Here is a 19,060-nt window from a genome sequence, read left to right on the forward strand (position 1 = left end):
TTATAGGTATTATAATATTTTCACATGCATTACATATTCACAAAATACTACAATACAACAGGAATGTTCCTGACATGAAGGAATATTTCACTAAAATATCTGTAATTGACAAAAACTACATAGCAGAATTTAAGGAACATCTGTAGATACAAGAGTATTATTTTCTAAATTATAGTTATAGAACCATATCTGCTGCCAGACTCTACTGATCTGGTGAGTGAAATGTGAATTTAATTACAGAGGAGTTGAATTCATGTCCAGACTCAGGATCTGAGCAAACAGCGCCCCCTTCCGTTTAACCAACTGACTCATTATGGTAGATCCAGAATAGTAGTTATACACAAAAACGGAATTTTATATACCTTTCAATCATAACAAAAATATCTACAAACAAAGTGTGTAACGTGACGTTAGGCCCATGTCGTCGAACGGGAACTAGTGTTGATTAATGAATGAATATTTTAAGTGAACGAATCGGTGTTTTGAACAAATCTTTCATGTGAACAAATTGTTCTCGTTCATTTCCATGCTTATTTGTTCCCCATTGAAGTCTCCACCTTTTGAATCGTGTAACTGCTTTGGTAATATCTTTGTCTTCAAGACATGCAGACAAAAGATTTAAATAAGACTTGCTGAACGACTCGGCGTTAAATCAGTTGAGCAAATCAAGTAACGTTACGGTACGGTGCATCCTGCAGAATACAAAAGATTCGATTAACTAAGTCAGATGAATCATTATGACACACTATAGTATGTTTGACGTTAAACTCTTAAAGTGACTTGGAAAATACCCAATAAAAAAACATGAACTATATTGTTCTGATCATCTTCTTGAATATTCCAGGAACTTGTTGTTGTGTCAATTCCCGACAATGAAGCGTATTTGCTCTTCCGCAATACATTTCCCACAATGCCTAGGTATATGACGTGAGCCTGGGCGAGTGAGAGAAAGATTAAAATTGTACCATCTGCTGACTTTGATTTAGCATCAATGGTGAGAACCTAACGTTACATTGCTTGATTAAATAGACATGCGATACGCATCTTGTCAGCTTGTCTTTTCTATAGCAGAACTAGAGGTCTATCTTACTAAATTTCGTAAAGCTAAATGCGATGTTTTATTAAAGCTGTTCGAAAAACCAACTTCGTCAGCTAGCCAACACAGCTAGCCAGCTCACTTTAGGCATGCGGATCTCTAGTACATCATTAAACGTACGTGCTTGCTTGTCTTTTAACATGTTTTCTGTTGTTAATATAGTGTAGTAAACATGTGTTTATGTGTTATGTGTTTTATTACCGTTTAATCCGATGCTTAAAAGACATTGTCCATTTTTTCGCAATCACCCGCTTACAAAATCTTGGCTGTGAATCAAAACATAGTTGGCTGTCTAGTTTAACAGCAGTTTTTTTGTGATTGCACCATTCGATCTCACCATTTGTTAGACATAAAGAAAACTAATGCATTAATGTTGTGTCAGTTGTCAGTTCTGTTCTGCTGACATTCAGCTTCCGTCATTGTTCATTTTGACTGATGAAACGCTGTGTTGTCGGGAAATGTGTGATTGTCTTCAAACAGCTTAATATATATATATATATATATATATATATATATATATATATATATATATATATATATATATATATATTAACAAGAGTGAGCATCACGTTTTCGAGAATCGGTAGTTAACTGAAAAAGTGTCTATGAATACTTGCATTTTAAAATAATGTTATAATAATATATAAGATGTATATATTGGGTTATGTACCAGGTCACCATTTCTTAATCGTTTTTCACCATTTTAATCACATTTTCCTACTAGTTTATTTTAAATGATCCTGTGGGTTGATTTTTTTTAAATACATAAAATAGGTATTCCATGTAGTATCTAAATAGCAAAAATGAGCACAGTGCTGTTTACAAAAGTATTAGAGTATTAGAAGACGTATAGCACATCACAGACATGCCTATGTACCATAATATCTTGTTTCATAACATAATATATTATCTGTAATAATATGATATTTTTTCCCCCTTTTATCTACAGGCTGCAGCAGATCTTTTCTACAGGGCTTTGCTGTATTATGAGCTGTAGTAAACCGTCACACTTTGATCGATTCTCAGAAGGATCTGTGGCAGGTGCCACTATCACTGTACCCTCACCTGATATCAGCAACCGGGTAAGAGTGTGATGTGTACTTGCGTTTATTGAGTTATGTGAAGACTTCAGTGGCAAAAAATCTCATTGTTTTCTTCTTTCATAATCTTTCTATGCAGACCAAAATGGAAGCTAGTTTTGGATCCACATTTCCAGCAGTCCCTCAAGTAGCAAAAGGTCAGCATTATCTTTTGGACTACTTGGAGTCAGATTAAAAGCATTTAAAAATATATATATATATTGCACAAAAAAAGAAGGTAAACATTTTATGTGGACCTCAGGGAAACAAAATATATAAAAAAAATGATGTATGGTACAGCCGTTTTAAAATTCCTAAAAAAATAAATAAATAAAGATTATCAAATTAACTAACATTTAAATTTTGAGTTTCGTAACTCAAACCACTATTAAAGTAATTACTGATGTTAAAAATGACCTAGATCAGCATTGATTGGACAGATATCCATGTGAGCATTTGCCTAGCAACAAGGTTCAGTCTGTCGCTTGTAACTGTGCTCTTTCTTTTCAGCGGAAACCAATTACAAACAGCATCGTAGAACCCCTTCATCCTCCAGTACTCTGACCTACTCGCCTCGTGACGACGATGATGGCATGGTAATCACAACGCCATCTCTTTTCAAAACAGCCAATCACATTTACATATTGAAGAATGGAAATCAAAACCCTCTCAATTTTGTCATTGCTGACGTGCATCACAGTGGGCTTTTGGGTTAGCTGAATTGCTGTTTGGGCAATTTGTATTGCAATTTGTATGCTGTTTGTATTGTTTAGTTTTCCCCAGACATGACAGTGTTGATTTTGAACCAAATGTAAGTGAATCAGAAGACATTGAGGTGCTCTCCTCCTTTCAGACGTTTTGCACATTGCACACAGGAAAGCTCGCCTATTTATGAGTAGCGGGAAGTAGTTAAATCAGATTTCTTTTTTGTTAAGGACCATATCCAGCATCATAACCTGTTGTTTGTTGTGCAAAAAAGGTTTTACTACTGATGATTTTGGTAACACATCTTACTTTGTAAGGTGGGATATTGGAAAGAGGGGGCATACTTTTTGTAATGCCAACGTGGTTATTCCAGGAAGCAGGGTTAACTTACTGTCACATAACTCTCCTTTCTTGCGATTATCGGTTCCATAAATGCAACCATGATCAAGTAAACTCTTTGTGTAAAACACAAACGCTGCGTACGGAGTAGGTAGGTACTACATTTGAATTTATGGTGCGTTCAAGTTTACATTATTAGTGCATTTTGCCACCTACAATTGCAATTGTTGTGCAATTAATTTAATCTTTTATCTTATAACCTTTAATCAGTTTTTTAGCAATGCGAACACAAATTGAATTGATTGTTGCTAAATATTAAAATTACATATTAGAATTTAGTTTTTTGCTAAATATTAAAATAAAGAATGTGTGTGTATGTATGTGTATATATATATATATATATATTATATAATATATTAAAAAAGGATTGCTTGAACTAAAAAAAACATTCTTTTCTTGCACAGATAATATGGTTGTATAATTTTTTTTTTACTTCTTTTTTTGTGAGAAGAGTTGTCCGTTTCTTATTATAGAAATAAAAACAGAACCTGTTGAATAGATTAAAGAATAAAAAATCATTGCTTTGTTATAATAGTGCTTTATAATTTTAGAAAAAATAGAACTTTATAATATAATATTGTGCAAATATCTGGCCACTGAAGCTTCATCAATAGGGCATGTATAAATGTATGTAATACTTTTCTGGAGCAGGTTATGTTCAGAGAATAAGTTGATTTGGCTACTTATATACCCTGTAAGTTACCTCAGTTTTTGGTAGTTAAGGTAATCTTTTTACTTATTTGTACACTTACCCGGATGTGTCACATAACCTGCTTCCTGGAATACCTTCCATAGATCATTAAAAAAACTAAAAAATTTAAAATTAAAAAATAAACTGACTCTGTCCCTGCAGCCGCCCATCAGTACCCCTCGTCGCTCAGACTCTGCCATCTCGATTCGCTCCCTGCACTCCGAGTCCAACATGTCATTGCGCTCCACCTTTTCCCTGCACGAGGAAGAGGAAGACACAGTGAGTTTCCTTTTCACATGTTGATCTAGCGTGGTGACGCGAAAGGCTGACAGACATGCACCTTTGCCCGGCTGGAGATTGACTTTCTCTCTCTCTCTCTTGCTCTCATTTCTTACCCAGGAGCCGCAGGTGTTTGCAGAGCAGCCCTCAGTTAAGCTTTGTTGCCAGCTGTGCTGCAGCGTGTTCAAGGACCCCGTCATCACGACCTGCGGAGTGAGTCAGCCAGCTGTCCCTTCACCTCTCCCTCAGGATAGGGCTGTTGTTCATGATCTGGTTTCAGGCCATCTATTGATTTCCTGTCAGTTTGGCCCGTGAACAGCATGCCTCATTTACCCATTTCCTACGGCACTGTCAGGCTGTTAAACACCAAAATACAAGTGTCTGTTGAGAGATTAATTAAACTTAAAATAGCTGAGTAGATGAAAAAGTAAAAATCAGCTCTTGTTCACTCTCATTGTGCCCTCTTTCTCTTCCTGTCACCTCAGCACACATTCTGCAGGCGATGTGCCTTGACCTCAGGTAAGCATAGCATTTTTATTCTACGCATTTGTCTTGCTTTCACCTTTCCCATGATGACTGTTAGTACAGAGAGGGCTACAACACAATTTACACATTACAATTAAATTACAGTTGGCCTGTATTTTTATTAGGAAACTTAACATCAGTTGAATGAACAATAGTTGAAGAGAAGCAGTGCGCTGATATGAGCAATTCAAACAAAAGGCGTAAGTAGGAGTGTCGTAATATGATTCATTCATTGATGTGATTCATTTGCCAAAAAAGAGAAAACGCAAAATCAACAAAGTTAAAGATGAATTTGACTGATAGCATTACGTTGTTTTGCTCTTTTAGATTTCTATATATATTGTGATAATATCATTATCATGAATTCTTTTTGCCACGATAATCGTGTATTGAAAATGTAATATTGTAACTTGTAACTGTTTGTTATTCACAATATTGTTTTTCCATCTAGAGCTCAATGTCTTGACTTTTTTGTGAGGTTAATAATTTTATGGTCACAGAGACAAAAATATACATTTGAAATATGAAAAATAAGGCAAAATACATTTACACAGCTGATAAGAAATATTAACATTTCAGGTTTTATTTTATTTTTAATACATTTGCAAAGTTATCATAAATCAGTTTTTGCTTTGCCATTAATCAACATGGAGTGCAGATTGATGTTAAAAAATTAATTTAGAGCATTTTAGCATAGGGCTGCAAGATAACAAAATGTGAAACAATAAGGTCTAAATTCTTTCTAAATTAATCTGAATATTTATTTACAATTTCTAAATGTGCTTGCCATTAGCCGGAGAGGGCTTAAGTTAATTTTGGACGAGTGTAGGTGTCTAGCTCTGTACCGGTTTCATTTCCTCTCCATGCTGAATCTTTCCTTTCACACTCTTGATTTCAGACATGTTTTCAACATAGGGTAACTATTTTGTTTTGCCAATAACCTTGTGGTTCCACAGATAAATGCCCTGTGGACAACTCCAAGCTAACAGTGGTAGTGAATAACATAGCGGTGGCTGAGCAAATTGGTGAGCTTTTCATCCACTGCAAGTACGGCTGCCGGCCAGCTGCCTCAGGCAAGCCCGGTGCCTTTGAGGTTGACCCACTTGGCTGTCCTTTCACCATCAAGCTTAGCACCAGGAAGTGAGTATGCAGGTTTATTTCCTTTCACAATGTCAGCTTTTGATTTCTGTTTTTGTGATATAGTCATGCAAAGGGGGTTTAATTACGCTCTATTGTGTGTGTGTGTGTGTGGCAGAGATCACGAAGTAAGCTGTGACTACAGACCTGTTCGCTGTCCCAACAACCCCAACTGCCCTCCACTGCTCACCATGAACCTGGAAGCCCATCTGAAAGAGTGTGAACACATCAAGTGCCCTCATTCTAAATATGGGTATGGAAGTTTGAAAAGGCTAACATTTTTTTCCTGCAATTTCATAAATGATGTTACACATAATAAGGAAATAAAACAACATTGAATTTATCACTGCTGACTTTTCTCCAGTTGCACCTTTATTGGGAATCAGGATACATATGAGACGCACCTGGACGTGTGTAAGTTCGAGGGGCTGAAGGAGTTTCTCCAGCAGACGGATGACAGATTCCATGAGATGCAGGTGACACTGGCGCAGAAGGACCAGGACATCTCGTTCCTGCGCTCCATGCTGGGCAAACTCTCTGAGAAACTAGACCAGCTGGAGAAGAACTTGGAGCTCAAGTTTGGTGAGGAAACAAAGCTAATTCTTAACCGCTTACTGTTTTTAAGCCAAAAGATGCATGAATGTTCAAATTGGTGTTGCTTTCTTGTGCTAATGTGGCAGATGTGCTGGATGAGAATCAGAGCAAGCTCAGTGAAGATCTGATGGAGTTCCGACGAGATGCTTCCATGCTGAATGTTGGTCTATTTTCGCTCTGCTTTTACCAAATTGAGATGTACAGTTTTGGTGTTCCAGTATTAAGAGCTTTCTAACTCATCCCTTCTTTATGCAGGATGAACTGTCCCACATCAATGCCAGGCTCAATATGGGTATACTGGGCTGTGAGTCTCTCGTTCTCATTTATACTCCTAATTTCTGTGAATATAATGAAATATGTAATCATCTTACTGTATGCAATGTTTTGCAGCCTATGACCCGCAGCAGATCTTCAAATGCAAGGGTACATTTGTGGGCCACCAGGGTCCGGTGTGGTGTCTGTGTGTGTATTCTACCGGTGATCTTCTCTTTAGTGGGTCATCAGATAAGTCCATCAAGGTAATTCCACCTGCCATCAGCAAGCTGTCGCTTTGGTTTCTAAGGATCCCTGTTCAACCAGATAAATCTTCTGTACTTCTGTGCTCGACATAGGTTTGGGACACATGCACCACATACAAGTGCCAGAAGACCTTAGAGGGCCATGATGGCATAGTGTTGGCATTGTGCATTCAGGGGTAAGTATTTTGAGGATTTGGAGGAATACCTTTAGGTTTTTCATAATCTTTCATCGAAATCTGAAACGACTTTTCCTTGCTCTTCAGAGTAATGTATTAAATGTTACAGCTAGAAATAAAAATTGTCAATTTTTGCAAATGTTTCATGTTGGCTTTAAGTGGACAGGAGATCTTATATATTCTTTTCTCCTTTCTGCTGCAGGAACAAGTTGTACAGTGGCTCAGCTGATTGCACGATCATTGTGAGTGTTCCTGAAATGCATATTTCAGTTCATATCAGGCCTGTTCATGACTAGGGATGTGTACCATGACTAATTTCATTAACGTTTAAACTGAAATTCTGCTCAGTAAACATAGTAACTAAGCTCAAACCTCCTTCCTGTTGTTCTATCATTTAGTAGTCAAATTACCTGAGGGTAAAAACTATCCCTGAAACGTGATGTGCGCGTTGGGATGCTCTGCAAACATCTCCCTGATGGAAGGTGGGAGAAGAGATTGTGTGCAGGATTATTCATAATGCTTCTCCTTTAATCCGATATAAAATTTCATAATGTATTGTCTCTCATACCCGGTTGTAACAAACAGCATAGAAGAAAACGGAAAAGTATTGTGTAGGCTTTCAAAATACTCCCTTCACCTTGCTCAGCTTCCGAGTGGACATTTCTCAGAACCCGCCGCAAGTGTCAGGGATAGTGTTAATTTTGTCACCTATTTTTAATTTAGTCTTAGTCTAAGTCTTAGTCTTGTGCCAAATGTCCTTGCTAGTTTTAGTCATATTTAGTCATACGTTTCATATTTATGTTTAATAATATCATGTTTTTTTAAAAATTATTTCATCTATGTTGATTATATGAAAAGGGAACCGTATGAGATGAGTAAGATAGGATCATAAGATGCCCAATATATCGGAAAACATTTGGAATGGGTCAGGCATTATTTTGACCACTTATTACGTTTTGTAGAAAGCCTTTCTTTAAAGTGAATTTCGTTTTGTATAAATTGTATCTTCATTTTAATCAATGTTTCATCAACAAATTGCCTGGATTAATAAATAAGAAGCAAACACAATATAATCAGGACACGAAGGCGCCGGCGCGTGAACTGGAGCGTGTCTCATAAATGAATTGAAACTCAGCGTATAAGATGCTTGCCTCATAGACCTCAGAAAGTATATCTATAGAAAGCTTGAAATGTCTACTTTTAAATAGGGGTGGCACGATCCGCCTTTTTTGCCTCCGATACTGATTCCGATACCTGGAACTCAGTATTGGCCGATAACGATCCAATCCAATACTAAAATAATAATTAAAAAAACAGTGCCAAATTACCTAATAAACTGTATCTGTATGCCTACCTGTGGGGAAGAGAATGTGATTATTCTTTTGTTAAATGCATCAAAGCTTGACTTAAACATTATTTTCCTTACTTTGTAAAACAATACAGACAAAATATATACTATTTAATTATAGTATATATATATATACTATATAATTAAAAGACATTTATTTTAAAATGAAGCGAAACTTTTTAATGAAGCAGCAACATATGATATATTGGACAGAACAACTAAGGCTATCAATAAACTGCCATTGCACAAAAATATTGTAATATGAAAGGCTCCAATTCAGAGCGGCACGAAACCTTATGCGCATCCCGTGCGCATAATGATGCGCTCGAAGCAACATGGAGTCACGGCGCGCAGCACTTCACATTGAAAAGTTCAAATCACAAAAGTAAGATATTACATATATTTCTTTATTTATTCATTGGTTTGAGCCTTTTAACAGTTTTAAATTTCAGTTAATGTGCGCGTGAAGAGCAATTATATCGCTCTCTACTCCAGTGTTGTGATCTAACAGACACCCGGTAGACAGTAACATGTGAAACTCCAGCACGTTAAAGTCCTTTTATGCAAACCATAGACCTTTATCTACAGATCTACAGTATAATAATAGGAACATTGACTCATCTTGGAGAGAGTTTCATCGTGTTGATTGTCGTACACGAGAGTGACGCGCTGTTTGAGTGCTGAATGGAGAATGACTGACAGGAGGAAAGCAATTAGGTGAAGATTAATTTAACGATTTAAATCTGCACCTCACATTAAACTATATGTTATGGCTTCAGAAAACTGGGAATACAATACAAGAAAACATTATAGTGCTTTATAATGTTTTTGTGCCTTTTGTGTTGTAACAATAACATACGTAGGCTACAATATCGGATCGGATTTGGATGGTCTCGTCTGGCGATACCCGATCCGGCAAATATTGGTAGTATCGGAGCAATACCGATACTGACTATTGGATCGGCGCACCCCTACTTTTAAACAAAACAATTCAAAACCAACAGAAATGGGCTGCTCTCTGCTTATAGGCTAATTCGTATGAAGTGTGCATTTCTCTCTATAGGCGCGTTCACTACTTCGAACGAAGATGGCGAGTCAGCTTCGTCAACTTCATCTTTGCAGTCGACACTGCGACACTGACAGAAAACACTAGTTTATTAATAAAAAAATCAAATGTTTAATGCATAATCATTACTTTTGCCGTTTTTTTTTGTGGCAAGCTTTATACGTGCGTTGAAATGCGGAATAGGCAATATAAAACGAAAACGCTCATTATGGCTTAGCATTATCTCCCATATATATATATATATATATATATATATATATATATATATATATATATATATATATTAAGTAATTAAATCAATATAAGAATGTGATTAGACTAATGGCTAAATTAACTACTACTAGTTGACTAGAAAAAAAACTTTAGTCGTGCACGGGCAGCCCTACTTCACATATTGGGCCCTATCTTGCACCCGGCGCAAATGACTTTGTACACTGACGCATGTATCATTCCTATTTTGCACCCGCGCAAAGCGGACTTTTCCCTCCACAGACACACGTCGGTTAACTAAGAAATACACTTGCGCTCCCCGGGGCGGTTCAGCGCAAAGAGGAGGCGTGTTCCGGCGCAAACTTTCCCTCATGCTATTTTGCTCTTCTATAAAACAATTGCGCCACTGACCAGAAAAAACCTAGTCTAAAGTCAATGGCGCGTTGCGCGTACATTCAGATGCTATTTTAAGCGCGCATGCTTGGCCATAATACAGGGTGTGAACAACGCGCATACACTGTAGATGATTCTCTCATCTACACAGATGCATTTAACTTTTTGCAAATGATACATTATTATAAGGAAAAATATTAAAACACGAGGGAAATCATTGTTGTGTCCATGACGATGCGGAAAATAGGCATAAAGCTTACACATTTATTTACCCAAATTAGTTTGTCCCAACCCCAATGTCACTTCACTTTCTTTTACGGCCCTGGCGAGAACATCGATCTCCTCGGCTGTGAACCGATTCTGAAGCGCGCCTGGTAAATGCGCCGTTATAATAGTATTGCGCCATGGAACAAGCGCACCTCGTTCCAGAACCGAAAACATGGGGATTTTTTATAGACAACAATCGCACAACCTATTCGATATTCTATAATAAAATCAACTAATGGAATATTCGAAAATCGTGACTCATCCCAAGTAACCGCTGAATATTCTATCTCATGATGAAAAAGTAGAAACGATTGTAGACGAAAATGAAAAGAGATTTTATCTTAGTTTTTATTTTATGCAAAACATTTTAGTCTCGTCTTTTTTCGTCAACAATAATGCATGTTAATTTAGTCTTAGTCAGCGTTCTTGGACATTGGTGCAGTCTCGTCATCGTCTCGTCTTAGTCAAAGGTCGTTGACGAACATATTTAGTCTCGTCTCGTCTGACGAAATTAACACTAGTCAGAGAGAAAAGAAAATCTGTTTTCTGCTCCAGAGATACACTTTTTTTAAAAAAGTTAATTTTAAAATGTAACACTAATATGGCAGTAATTTAAACATTAAATGTGCAAAAAAGAAAAACGACTAGTATTTCCAAGTCGACTAGCAGCAGCAGTATCGTTTAATCGACTAGTCTGGCACAGCCCTGTTCATGACACGGTCCATGTGAATCTAATGCAGATATGCACTTGCTCTTACTCAGGTTTGGGATATCCAGACCCTGCAGAAAGTGAACACTATCCGGGCACATGACAACCCTGTGTGCACTCTGGTGTCCTCTCACAACATGCTCTTCAGCGGCTCTCTCAAAGCCATTAAGGTCAGTGGTGCCTGCTTCTCTCAAAGCCGTTAAGGTTAGTGGTGCATGCTGAAGAAAAGATGTGCGTGTCTGCAGACACGAGCCCGATCAAGCAGCTAATATTGAGCTTTATTCTGCCCCATTTGCTGATGTGCATGTTAGTTGTGTACGGTTTTCTTAAAGTGATGTCGAGATACGATCGGTGCTCCAACAGAGAAGAGTTGACTTGGGTTACTGAGGCACGAGTGGAGCAGAATTAGGTCCACTTCGCTCCGAGAGCTCGTCTTAAGAGCACACGCTGTGCTAATATCACCATGGTGATGTGTGGGAGGAATGAGGGAGTTGAGGCTTAACAGTAGAATGATCTCATCTCTCTGGGACTTTCCAGTTTGCCAATTCTGGATGTTTTTTAAGTGTTAAAACATTTTTCTTTCTCTCTCTTTGTAGGTGTGGGATATTGTGGGCACTGAGCTGAAGCTAAAGAAGGAATTGACTGGCTTGAATCACTGGGTTCGAGCTCTGGTTGCTTCTCAGAATCATCTGTACAGTGGATCTTATCAAACCATAAAGGTTAGAAGTGTTAAACTTAGAACTGCTTAAATAGAAAACAGCTCTGTCAATTGCTTTAGGAACGCCCAGTCAATATAATAAAGGAAAATATGCAGGTTGATTAATTAGATGGTCAGTTTTGACATATTCGTGCTCGTAAGTTTACACTCTCCTTGCAGAATCCGTAAGATCTGAAAGATGTAAATGCAAAAGTAGGGCTGCACACTTAATCAAATCGAGATCTGGACTAGTTCCTGTAAATATTAAATTGAATATTACTGTGCGACTCTGTGAATGGCATTGGCTGGTCCAGCCTGAAAAATGCAGTTGTTTTTTTTGTCATGATTTGACCATTTAGAAACAATATATGAGACGGTTTTCAGATTTTGTTGGTGATTTCAGATATGAAATTTAATCAAAAGCTTTGGAGAATTTGATGTTTCTCTATTCAGAGAGATAGAAACGGCACTTGCTTGACTGAAACAGCTGCCCGAGAGGCATTTAAAAAACGGCCGTCATATGAAATAACTTGCCTTAAAGGGAGATATTTTACAGTAGAATGTACTGTAATATAACATTTTTAGTTTTATTAATTCAATGGATTAGACACTTTTTGATAACTAAATTTTTTTACGATATCTAGATGTCTTAAAATGGAAATTGGGGAAAAATTGGGGATAAAAATAAAACTGCTTTCATTTAACCCCATATATCTTTGTTTTTTTGTTTTTTTAAAATGGGTTAAAAAACTTTTGAACAGGATCCCTTGTGTAAATTCAGTTATTTTGTCTTTGTGGATGTATGCATGTTGTTTGTGTATTAGTTTCATGTCAGATGGCTTCATCAGGCAGTACTGAATAAAAACCTTTTTTTAATGAATCTGTATTCCTGTAACCGGCATACAGAACAGGTCTAAGTTCAGATTGGAAGCTGTTCTCATGAATTTCTTTGTTTAGTCTTACTGGTAAAAATAAGAGCAGCTCTCCGAGTTGTTTGTAAAACAGATAAGGCTGATAAACCCGAGCTGCTTTGTCTCAAGTTGTCTAATTAAGGCTCTAGAGATTGCAGGCAGGAAGCAGACTACAGGCAAATGCTAACAGACAGAGAGAAAGAATGAACACAAACACGCTACTATAGAATACAACAGTGATCAAAGTTTAAGTCTTTAAGTTGTTTTACATTGAGAGTGTTGGGAGACCTACTCAATTATTCCCCTGCTCCACTGAGTGGGTGGCTGCTGAACTTTTTTGCCACTCTTTTCGTCTTCATGGTAACAGTGAGTTCTCAGATTGGTTGGTCCATGAAGAATCTCTCTACAGGATTATGAGTAGTGTAGTTCTCCACTAGTAATTTAGCTATTGATTTTTTTTTTTTAATGAATCTGAACACGTTCTTTAAAGCAGCACTAAGTAAGATTTTTTACCTTAAAATAATGTTTCCAAAATTGTTTCAGTGGTTCATCAAGTCGTGACACGGTGAAATGCACTTATGCCACAGCTTTGCGGTCCTTCATCTGAAATATCCACGCTATGTAAGATTGCCAGATCGGGTCGCGTTTCTTTAGTTCTTATGAGACATAAGAAAAATACTAATTTGACTTGCTTTACGGCAAGTTTTACAATTGCTTGTTTGTGAAACATCATACTTTCATTTTGTTGATTACAAAGCCGGTGCTGGATAAACAGAGAACATGTGCATGCGCGTGCGACAGTAGGCTGCGGTAGACTAAATTATTTACGACAGCAGTAATGGACAATTCCGCTTCCAACCTGTAGGGTGACCGCAGAGGAAAAGTTACTTGGTGCTGCTTTAACATATCATGCAAAACTTGCATACTATCTAGTAGGGCTGACGCGGTGAAGGAATTTCCCTTGCGGTAATTTTGAGTGGCTCAATAGCGCGATATGCGGTTTTACCGCCATTTATTTATTTATATTTATTTGTTGCTATATAAATACGTTTTATGATGTGGTCAGCATACACAAAAACAATGTAACCAATGTAACTGAAACGTCTCTGCGCATTGAAAGACTGTCACTCAGCGCGCAGTTGTCACTCAGCCAACGGACTGTCTTTGAGTGAGTCATTAAACCGTTCATTCAACAAAAACGTTCAAAAAGCTGATTCCTTAAATGATAGATGTAATGAAACAAGGTGTTAATTATTTTTTAACTTTGAGCTCCACTTTTCAAGGCTCAGCTGGCCTGCAATGCTTCACTTTTGGGCAAAGCTGAAGCAATGCTTGCCTTCACTTAATAGAGACCAATGGCATTGATTCAATGTGTGACTCGCTGCTTTCCCCCACGGCTTCCTCGCGCTGTGTAATGCTGACTAGCGCTGACGCCATTCATGGTAAATACCCTTACACGTTAAAAGGATGATAGCCTACGACAAATATTTCGCTTTCCTTGGAAACGTCAACCTTTTCACGAATATACATGACTTGACTTAAAGACAGACGCAGGTAATCGCACGCGCTCAGTCGAACACATTCACTGTCTGTTCAAATCCACGAATCCTCTGTACAAATCACCATGATAAACAGTCTTGTTATCATTATTAACTTATTTAACATTCAATACACATGGTACGAACTACGAAGGGTGGCCTTATGAAAAAAGAAAACGCGACGCGGTTGCTGCGGTTACTTGCGTTCGTCTGCGGTTGGCCTGTCAGTAGCGCGGTACTGCGATATTGTGGTTATCGCGACAGCCCTACTATCTAGAGTGAATAAATGAAATGGATTTTTGTCCTTTCCCCACAGATCTGGGACATCCGTTCTCTGGAGTGTGTGCATGTGCTCCAGACCTCTGGAGGCAGTGTGTACTCCATTGCAGTTACCAACCACCATATAGTTTGTGGCACCTATGAGAACCTCATTCATGTAAGATGTATTTATGTCTACGTTTTGCAGGGCTGTACATATGAGAGTAATGGTCATGGACAACCTGGAAATGTCAGGACATTTTTAACATTGCGATTTCTGATACTTCCCATATAAATTAGGTTTGGGACATTGAGTCCAAAGAACAGGTGCGGACGCTTACGGGCCACGTGGGCACAGTGTACGCCCTAGCCGTCATCTCCACCCCTGATCAGACCAAAGTGTTTAGTGCCTCCTATGATCGCTCTCTCAGGGTAAGAACAAGGCTTGGGTATGAGATGTGAAATGGGGGGGGGTTCACTTCCTCTAATGCATTGATTGTTTTACCTGTGCAGGTGTGGAGCATGGACAACATGATCTGCACCCAGACTCTGCTGCGGCACCAGGGCAGTGTGACGGCGCTCGCTGTATCCAGAGGAAGACTGTTCTCTGGAGCTGTAGACAGCACAGTAAAGGTCAGAGGCTCTTACAACAGCTTTGCAGCTTTGAAACCGTAGCTTGCCAAGTCTGACAGCATTTAAATGTAACGCTTTAAATACAACTATAAAAATAGACTCTATGAAAAAAGTAATGAACAGCAGTTTTTGTCTCAATATATTTTATAAATACGTGGATTAGTGCTGTCACTAACGATTCTTTTGGTAATCTTGTAATCTGCTGATTAATTGAGTAAGCGGATAGAAAAATAGACCTATGCAAAGACTTAAGTATTTTAAATTACTTAAAATACATATATAATAATGAGGCAATAATATTTGGTTCAAATAAATTATCAAAAGCAAGTAATTATATGATTTTATAGAACAACACTGTAAAATACATAATATACATATTATTAACAATCATCTTGTGTACATTATGTATAACACTTTACAGCAGATCAAATCCTCATGTAATATTGTCCAAAAGATATTTAATTCAAATGTTTACTTAATCTTTCATATTTGGCCAATTCTTCACGAAAGAAATGATACAATCACTGTAATTTCTTGGACATCAAACCATGCAAACTCAGAGCGAGGGTTTGAGCTTTTATTTTGCAATCGCGATGAGCAGTTTGCATATTTAGAAACATGTTGATGTATTCTCCTGTGTTGGCGTAGGTTTTTAAATAATTTACCTTACAAATCTGATGAAGTGCCAGACTGTGCCACACACCGCGTTATAAGCAACCCAAACTCCCAGCATATGCAGAGATGCACATATAAATGATAACAATTGATGTGGAGCAGCATTTACTGTGAATGAAGCCGCTCTGAGATGCATGTAACCTACACACATGTAAATAAGTAAAGCACATATGTATATTTAACCCAAAGGGCATATTTATTTAATTGAATCGCAGCCTTTGTGAATTCACCATAGCACTATGCTGTAGTATGGTTTTAATACATCATGCAACCTTAGAAAACGGTCTAATAATGCAGTTTCAGGTATTTTTCCGGTTGCTCGAAACTGTTAAATTGCAATCGAGGACTAAAATTTAAACGAGGAATCGTGACAGCCCTTAAGTGGATTGTTTTTGTTGTTAAAGAATGAATTGGACTTGGTTATTCCATGTGCTGTTAAAAACGGCTGTTACTTTTGATGACACTACACCATTACTCAAAGATGATTGCTATTGCTATTTTAAAAGCAGCGGAGCAAAACTATTTACACCATTCCTTGAACCATTTTCTACTTGCGTGAGATCTGTATATCTCTGTATATGAGCACTAACAGTGGATCCTGTTTCTTTTCCTCAGGTGTGGACATGCTAAACATGACCTCTGAGCATTATTAGTTATTATTACAAATCTCATGAAACTCAGAACCAACATGAACTCTGATGCTCAGACGTATATACGAGTATGAATAATATTATTCAAGAGAACATTGAAACATACATTGGACGGGAAATGTTTTTATTTTTGATCCTGTGAACACGGGTATCTGTCCCGTGTGAACTTTGCAGTAAAATGTCGTCTGGGTTCATTTGCTGGATGGATGGTGCTTGTTTGCTTTCCACATACCGGACACATTTCGACAGCAAACAGTACCTCCAAACCTGCTGTCTTTATTAACACCCAGCACAGTGCAGCCACTGTATTTTATATGCACAAATAACAAGATCATTTCCTACTAAAGTATGTATTAGATTTGGTAAGACTTCAACTCAATTCCAAATGAAGCTGAATCCAGTCCAAGGTCATGTTCCTAGGAGACCAAGGAAATGTCGCTGCGATAACCGTTGAACTTTGTGAGTCACAGTCTCATGACTAAGTGAGTGCCTAAGCTTCAGTCTGATGCCAGTGGAGATGCATGGAGTGACCATCATCCCAGGGCTGAATGAAGACCTACACTAAACCAACTTGGGCCTGAAACAGCAGAGCATAGACAACATGGTGCCCATGTTTTTGACAGTGCCAACTGAACGCCCAGAACTGCTCAGATATTTTCTAACTGCCTGTTGACTGATGAGAAACCTTTGTATGACAGTGTAATTACCTAATCATCCATCATGCTTGTGTAAATAATGCAATGTTTCCTTACCAAAGGCGCAACTGCTTCATGCATGGTTCCATGTTTATCATGGAAGCCAGATTTTGCCCATACCAAGCTAATACGACTTTTATAGTGTAATTCATGCTAGTTACTAAATCATTTTGTACAGAAAGTTCAAATGTAAGGCACTTAATTCATCAGCACTGAGCATCCCAGGATAACTTTGAAGGAACAATGAGGTGAATGGAGGGGAACACAATTTTGCGTTCAGTGTGAGGTTGAGTTCCTCCGAGCTTAAAGTGACGGTTCACCCAAAAATGAAAAAAAAAAACTCTTTTCATGCTGTTCCAAACCTCCATGACATTTTCTTTTATTGAATATAAATATATCTTAGTTGAGAAAATTTGGGGTTTTCCCCATACATTGGAAGTTAATGGGCACCAAAACTGTTTGGTTATCAAAGTCTGTCAAAATATCTTTTTTCAACAGAAGTGAGTTAATTGATTGAAATTAAATTTTTCGGTGAACTATCCCTTTAATGTGAAGCGTACTAGGTAAGTCAATGCTAAATTAAGACAAAAGGCATAAAAACAGCTGCTATTTTGGATATCACAGTGCCTTTTAGTGGCATGGAGCTACTTAATCTAGCTCTAAATAGGACAGTTATGGAAGTAATGAACAGATTTCAGCAGTGTTGTTCCCATATTTCCCCCCATTAAGCTTATGATAGGATGTGATGTTAAAAATGTTCAAATGCAAACTACCATAAAAAGTTTCTTGTATAAAATACATAAGACAGATTTTTAATGCTTGTATTAAGTGTACATGAGTCTTTTATATTCAGTCGCTATCTTTAACTCACACATGATGTGCCGTTGACTCCCTCTAGTGTCCTTAAAACATATTCAGTTATATCAAATAAATCTGTGAAGGGTTGTATGGTCCTTTGGTACCAGCTTGTCATTTTTTACATTTTTTTTTGGGACAAGTGCTCAGTACTATACGTGAATTAATGAAACACTATGGTGTTAAGAAAAATTCCAACCTGCCTTGTTGGTGTTCAGTAATTGGACGGCTTTGAGAGTGTTTGTATATAATGTTTATTTAGAGCAGGTGGCTGTTGATGCAGTCACTGCAAGCACACCACTGTTCCCAATGCCAGTCACAGCAGGTATCATACAAGTCAATGGCAAAACATCAACACAATATACAGCCTGCACACACTGAGCAGTGCAGTTTCTTTTCTTTTTTTAATGTCTCTGCAAATAGGATGGAATTGAAAACAGCTTTCATTATTAAATAACATCTTGCACCAACAACGTCTGACTTCAGTGTTTTCAGAATTTCAATATTTTTCATTGTTTTTTGCTTTTTCTTCTCTGGTATTAAAAAAAGAAGCTAACATGACAATAAGAAACTGACAGAAATGATAACTTTAGAGTGGAGAAATCAAGTTTAAAAAAGGATGATATCACAGTGACAAACATCCAGCTATATACACAGAAGAAGTGGGGACAAAGTTGTAACTACTCAATTAACACTGGATCGACACCCAGTCCTGTGAAGCGATAGGCATGATAAAGCTTTTATAAAAGCCATTCCCATGCCAGACACCTGCACTCTGTCCACGGAGCAGACCACAACAAAGAGGGATATAATTCTGAACATCTGGAGGACAAAAGCTGAGACTGGCCACATATCCCCTACACATTGTTCAAACATGAAAGACAAAATGAAAAGAACTTAAGCAAGGCACATACATGTTTTAAGAAAACGTAACATTGCATAATATACAACTTATT

General features: G+C 37.7%; 1 protein-coding gene across 2 annotated transcripts; it reads left to right on the plus strand.

The window, feature by feature from the left end:
• Positions 1 to 895: 895 nt before the first annotated feature.
• On the plus strand, positions 896 to 18,577 carry traf7 (TNF receptor-associated factor 7). Of its 2 annotated transcripts, none has more exons than XM_077213035.1 (21): positions 896 to 994; positions 2,046 to 2,178; positions 2,276 to 2,333; positions 2,686 to 2,771; positions 4,133 to 4,249; positions 4,370 to 4,462; positions 4,735 to 4,768; positions 5,731 to 5,914; positions 6,030 to 6,164; positions 6,276 to 6,493; positions 6,592 to 6,665; positions 6,761 to 6,809; positions 6,896 to 7,023; positions 7,117 to 7,199; positions 7,402 to 7,441; positions 11,246 to 11,362; positions 11,789 to 11,911; positions 14,655 to 14,774; positions 14,897 to 15,028; positions 15,110 to 15,229; positions 16,520 to 18,577. In XM_077213035.1, exons 2-21 carry the CDS (start codon positions 2,083 to 2,085, stop codon positions 16,532 to 16,534), a joined length of 2,022 nt encoding a protein of 673 aa, XP_077069150.1. In that variant the 5' UTR covers positions 896 to 994; positions 2,046 to 2,082; the 3' UTR covers positions 16,535 to 18,577. The 2 variants fall into 2 exon arrangements, with proteins under 2 accessions (XP_077069150.1, XP_077069152.1); XM_077213037.1 differs by having other exon boundaries at positions 918 to 1,212.
• Positions 18,578 to 19,060: the final 483 nt, after the last annotated feature.

The sequence above is a fragment of the Siphateles boraxobius genome, unplaced genomic scaffold (genome assembly GCF_051911475.1).
Source record: "Siphateles boraxobius isolate OS27281-9 unplaced genomic scaffold, OSU_SipBor_1 66, whole genome shotgun sequence".
NCBI classification, from domain to species: Eukaryota; Metazoa; Chordata; class Actinopteri; order Cypriniformes; family Leuciscidae; genus Siphateles; species Siphateles boraxobius.

Coding starts and splice junctions, on each gene's coding strand:
- traf7 (XM_077213035.1), top strand. CDS start 2,083: ATGAGCTGTAGTAAACCGTCACACTTTGATCGATTCTCAGAAGGATCT. Junction 4,463..4,734: donor CCGTCATCACGACCTGCGGA/GTGAGTCAGCCA, acceptor CTGTCACCTCAG/CACACATTCTGCAGGCGATG. Junction 7,024..7,116: donor CATCAGATAAGTCCATCAAG/GTAATTCCACCT, acceptor TGCTCGACATAG/GTTTGGGACACATGCACCAC.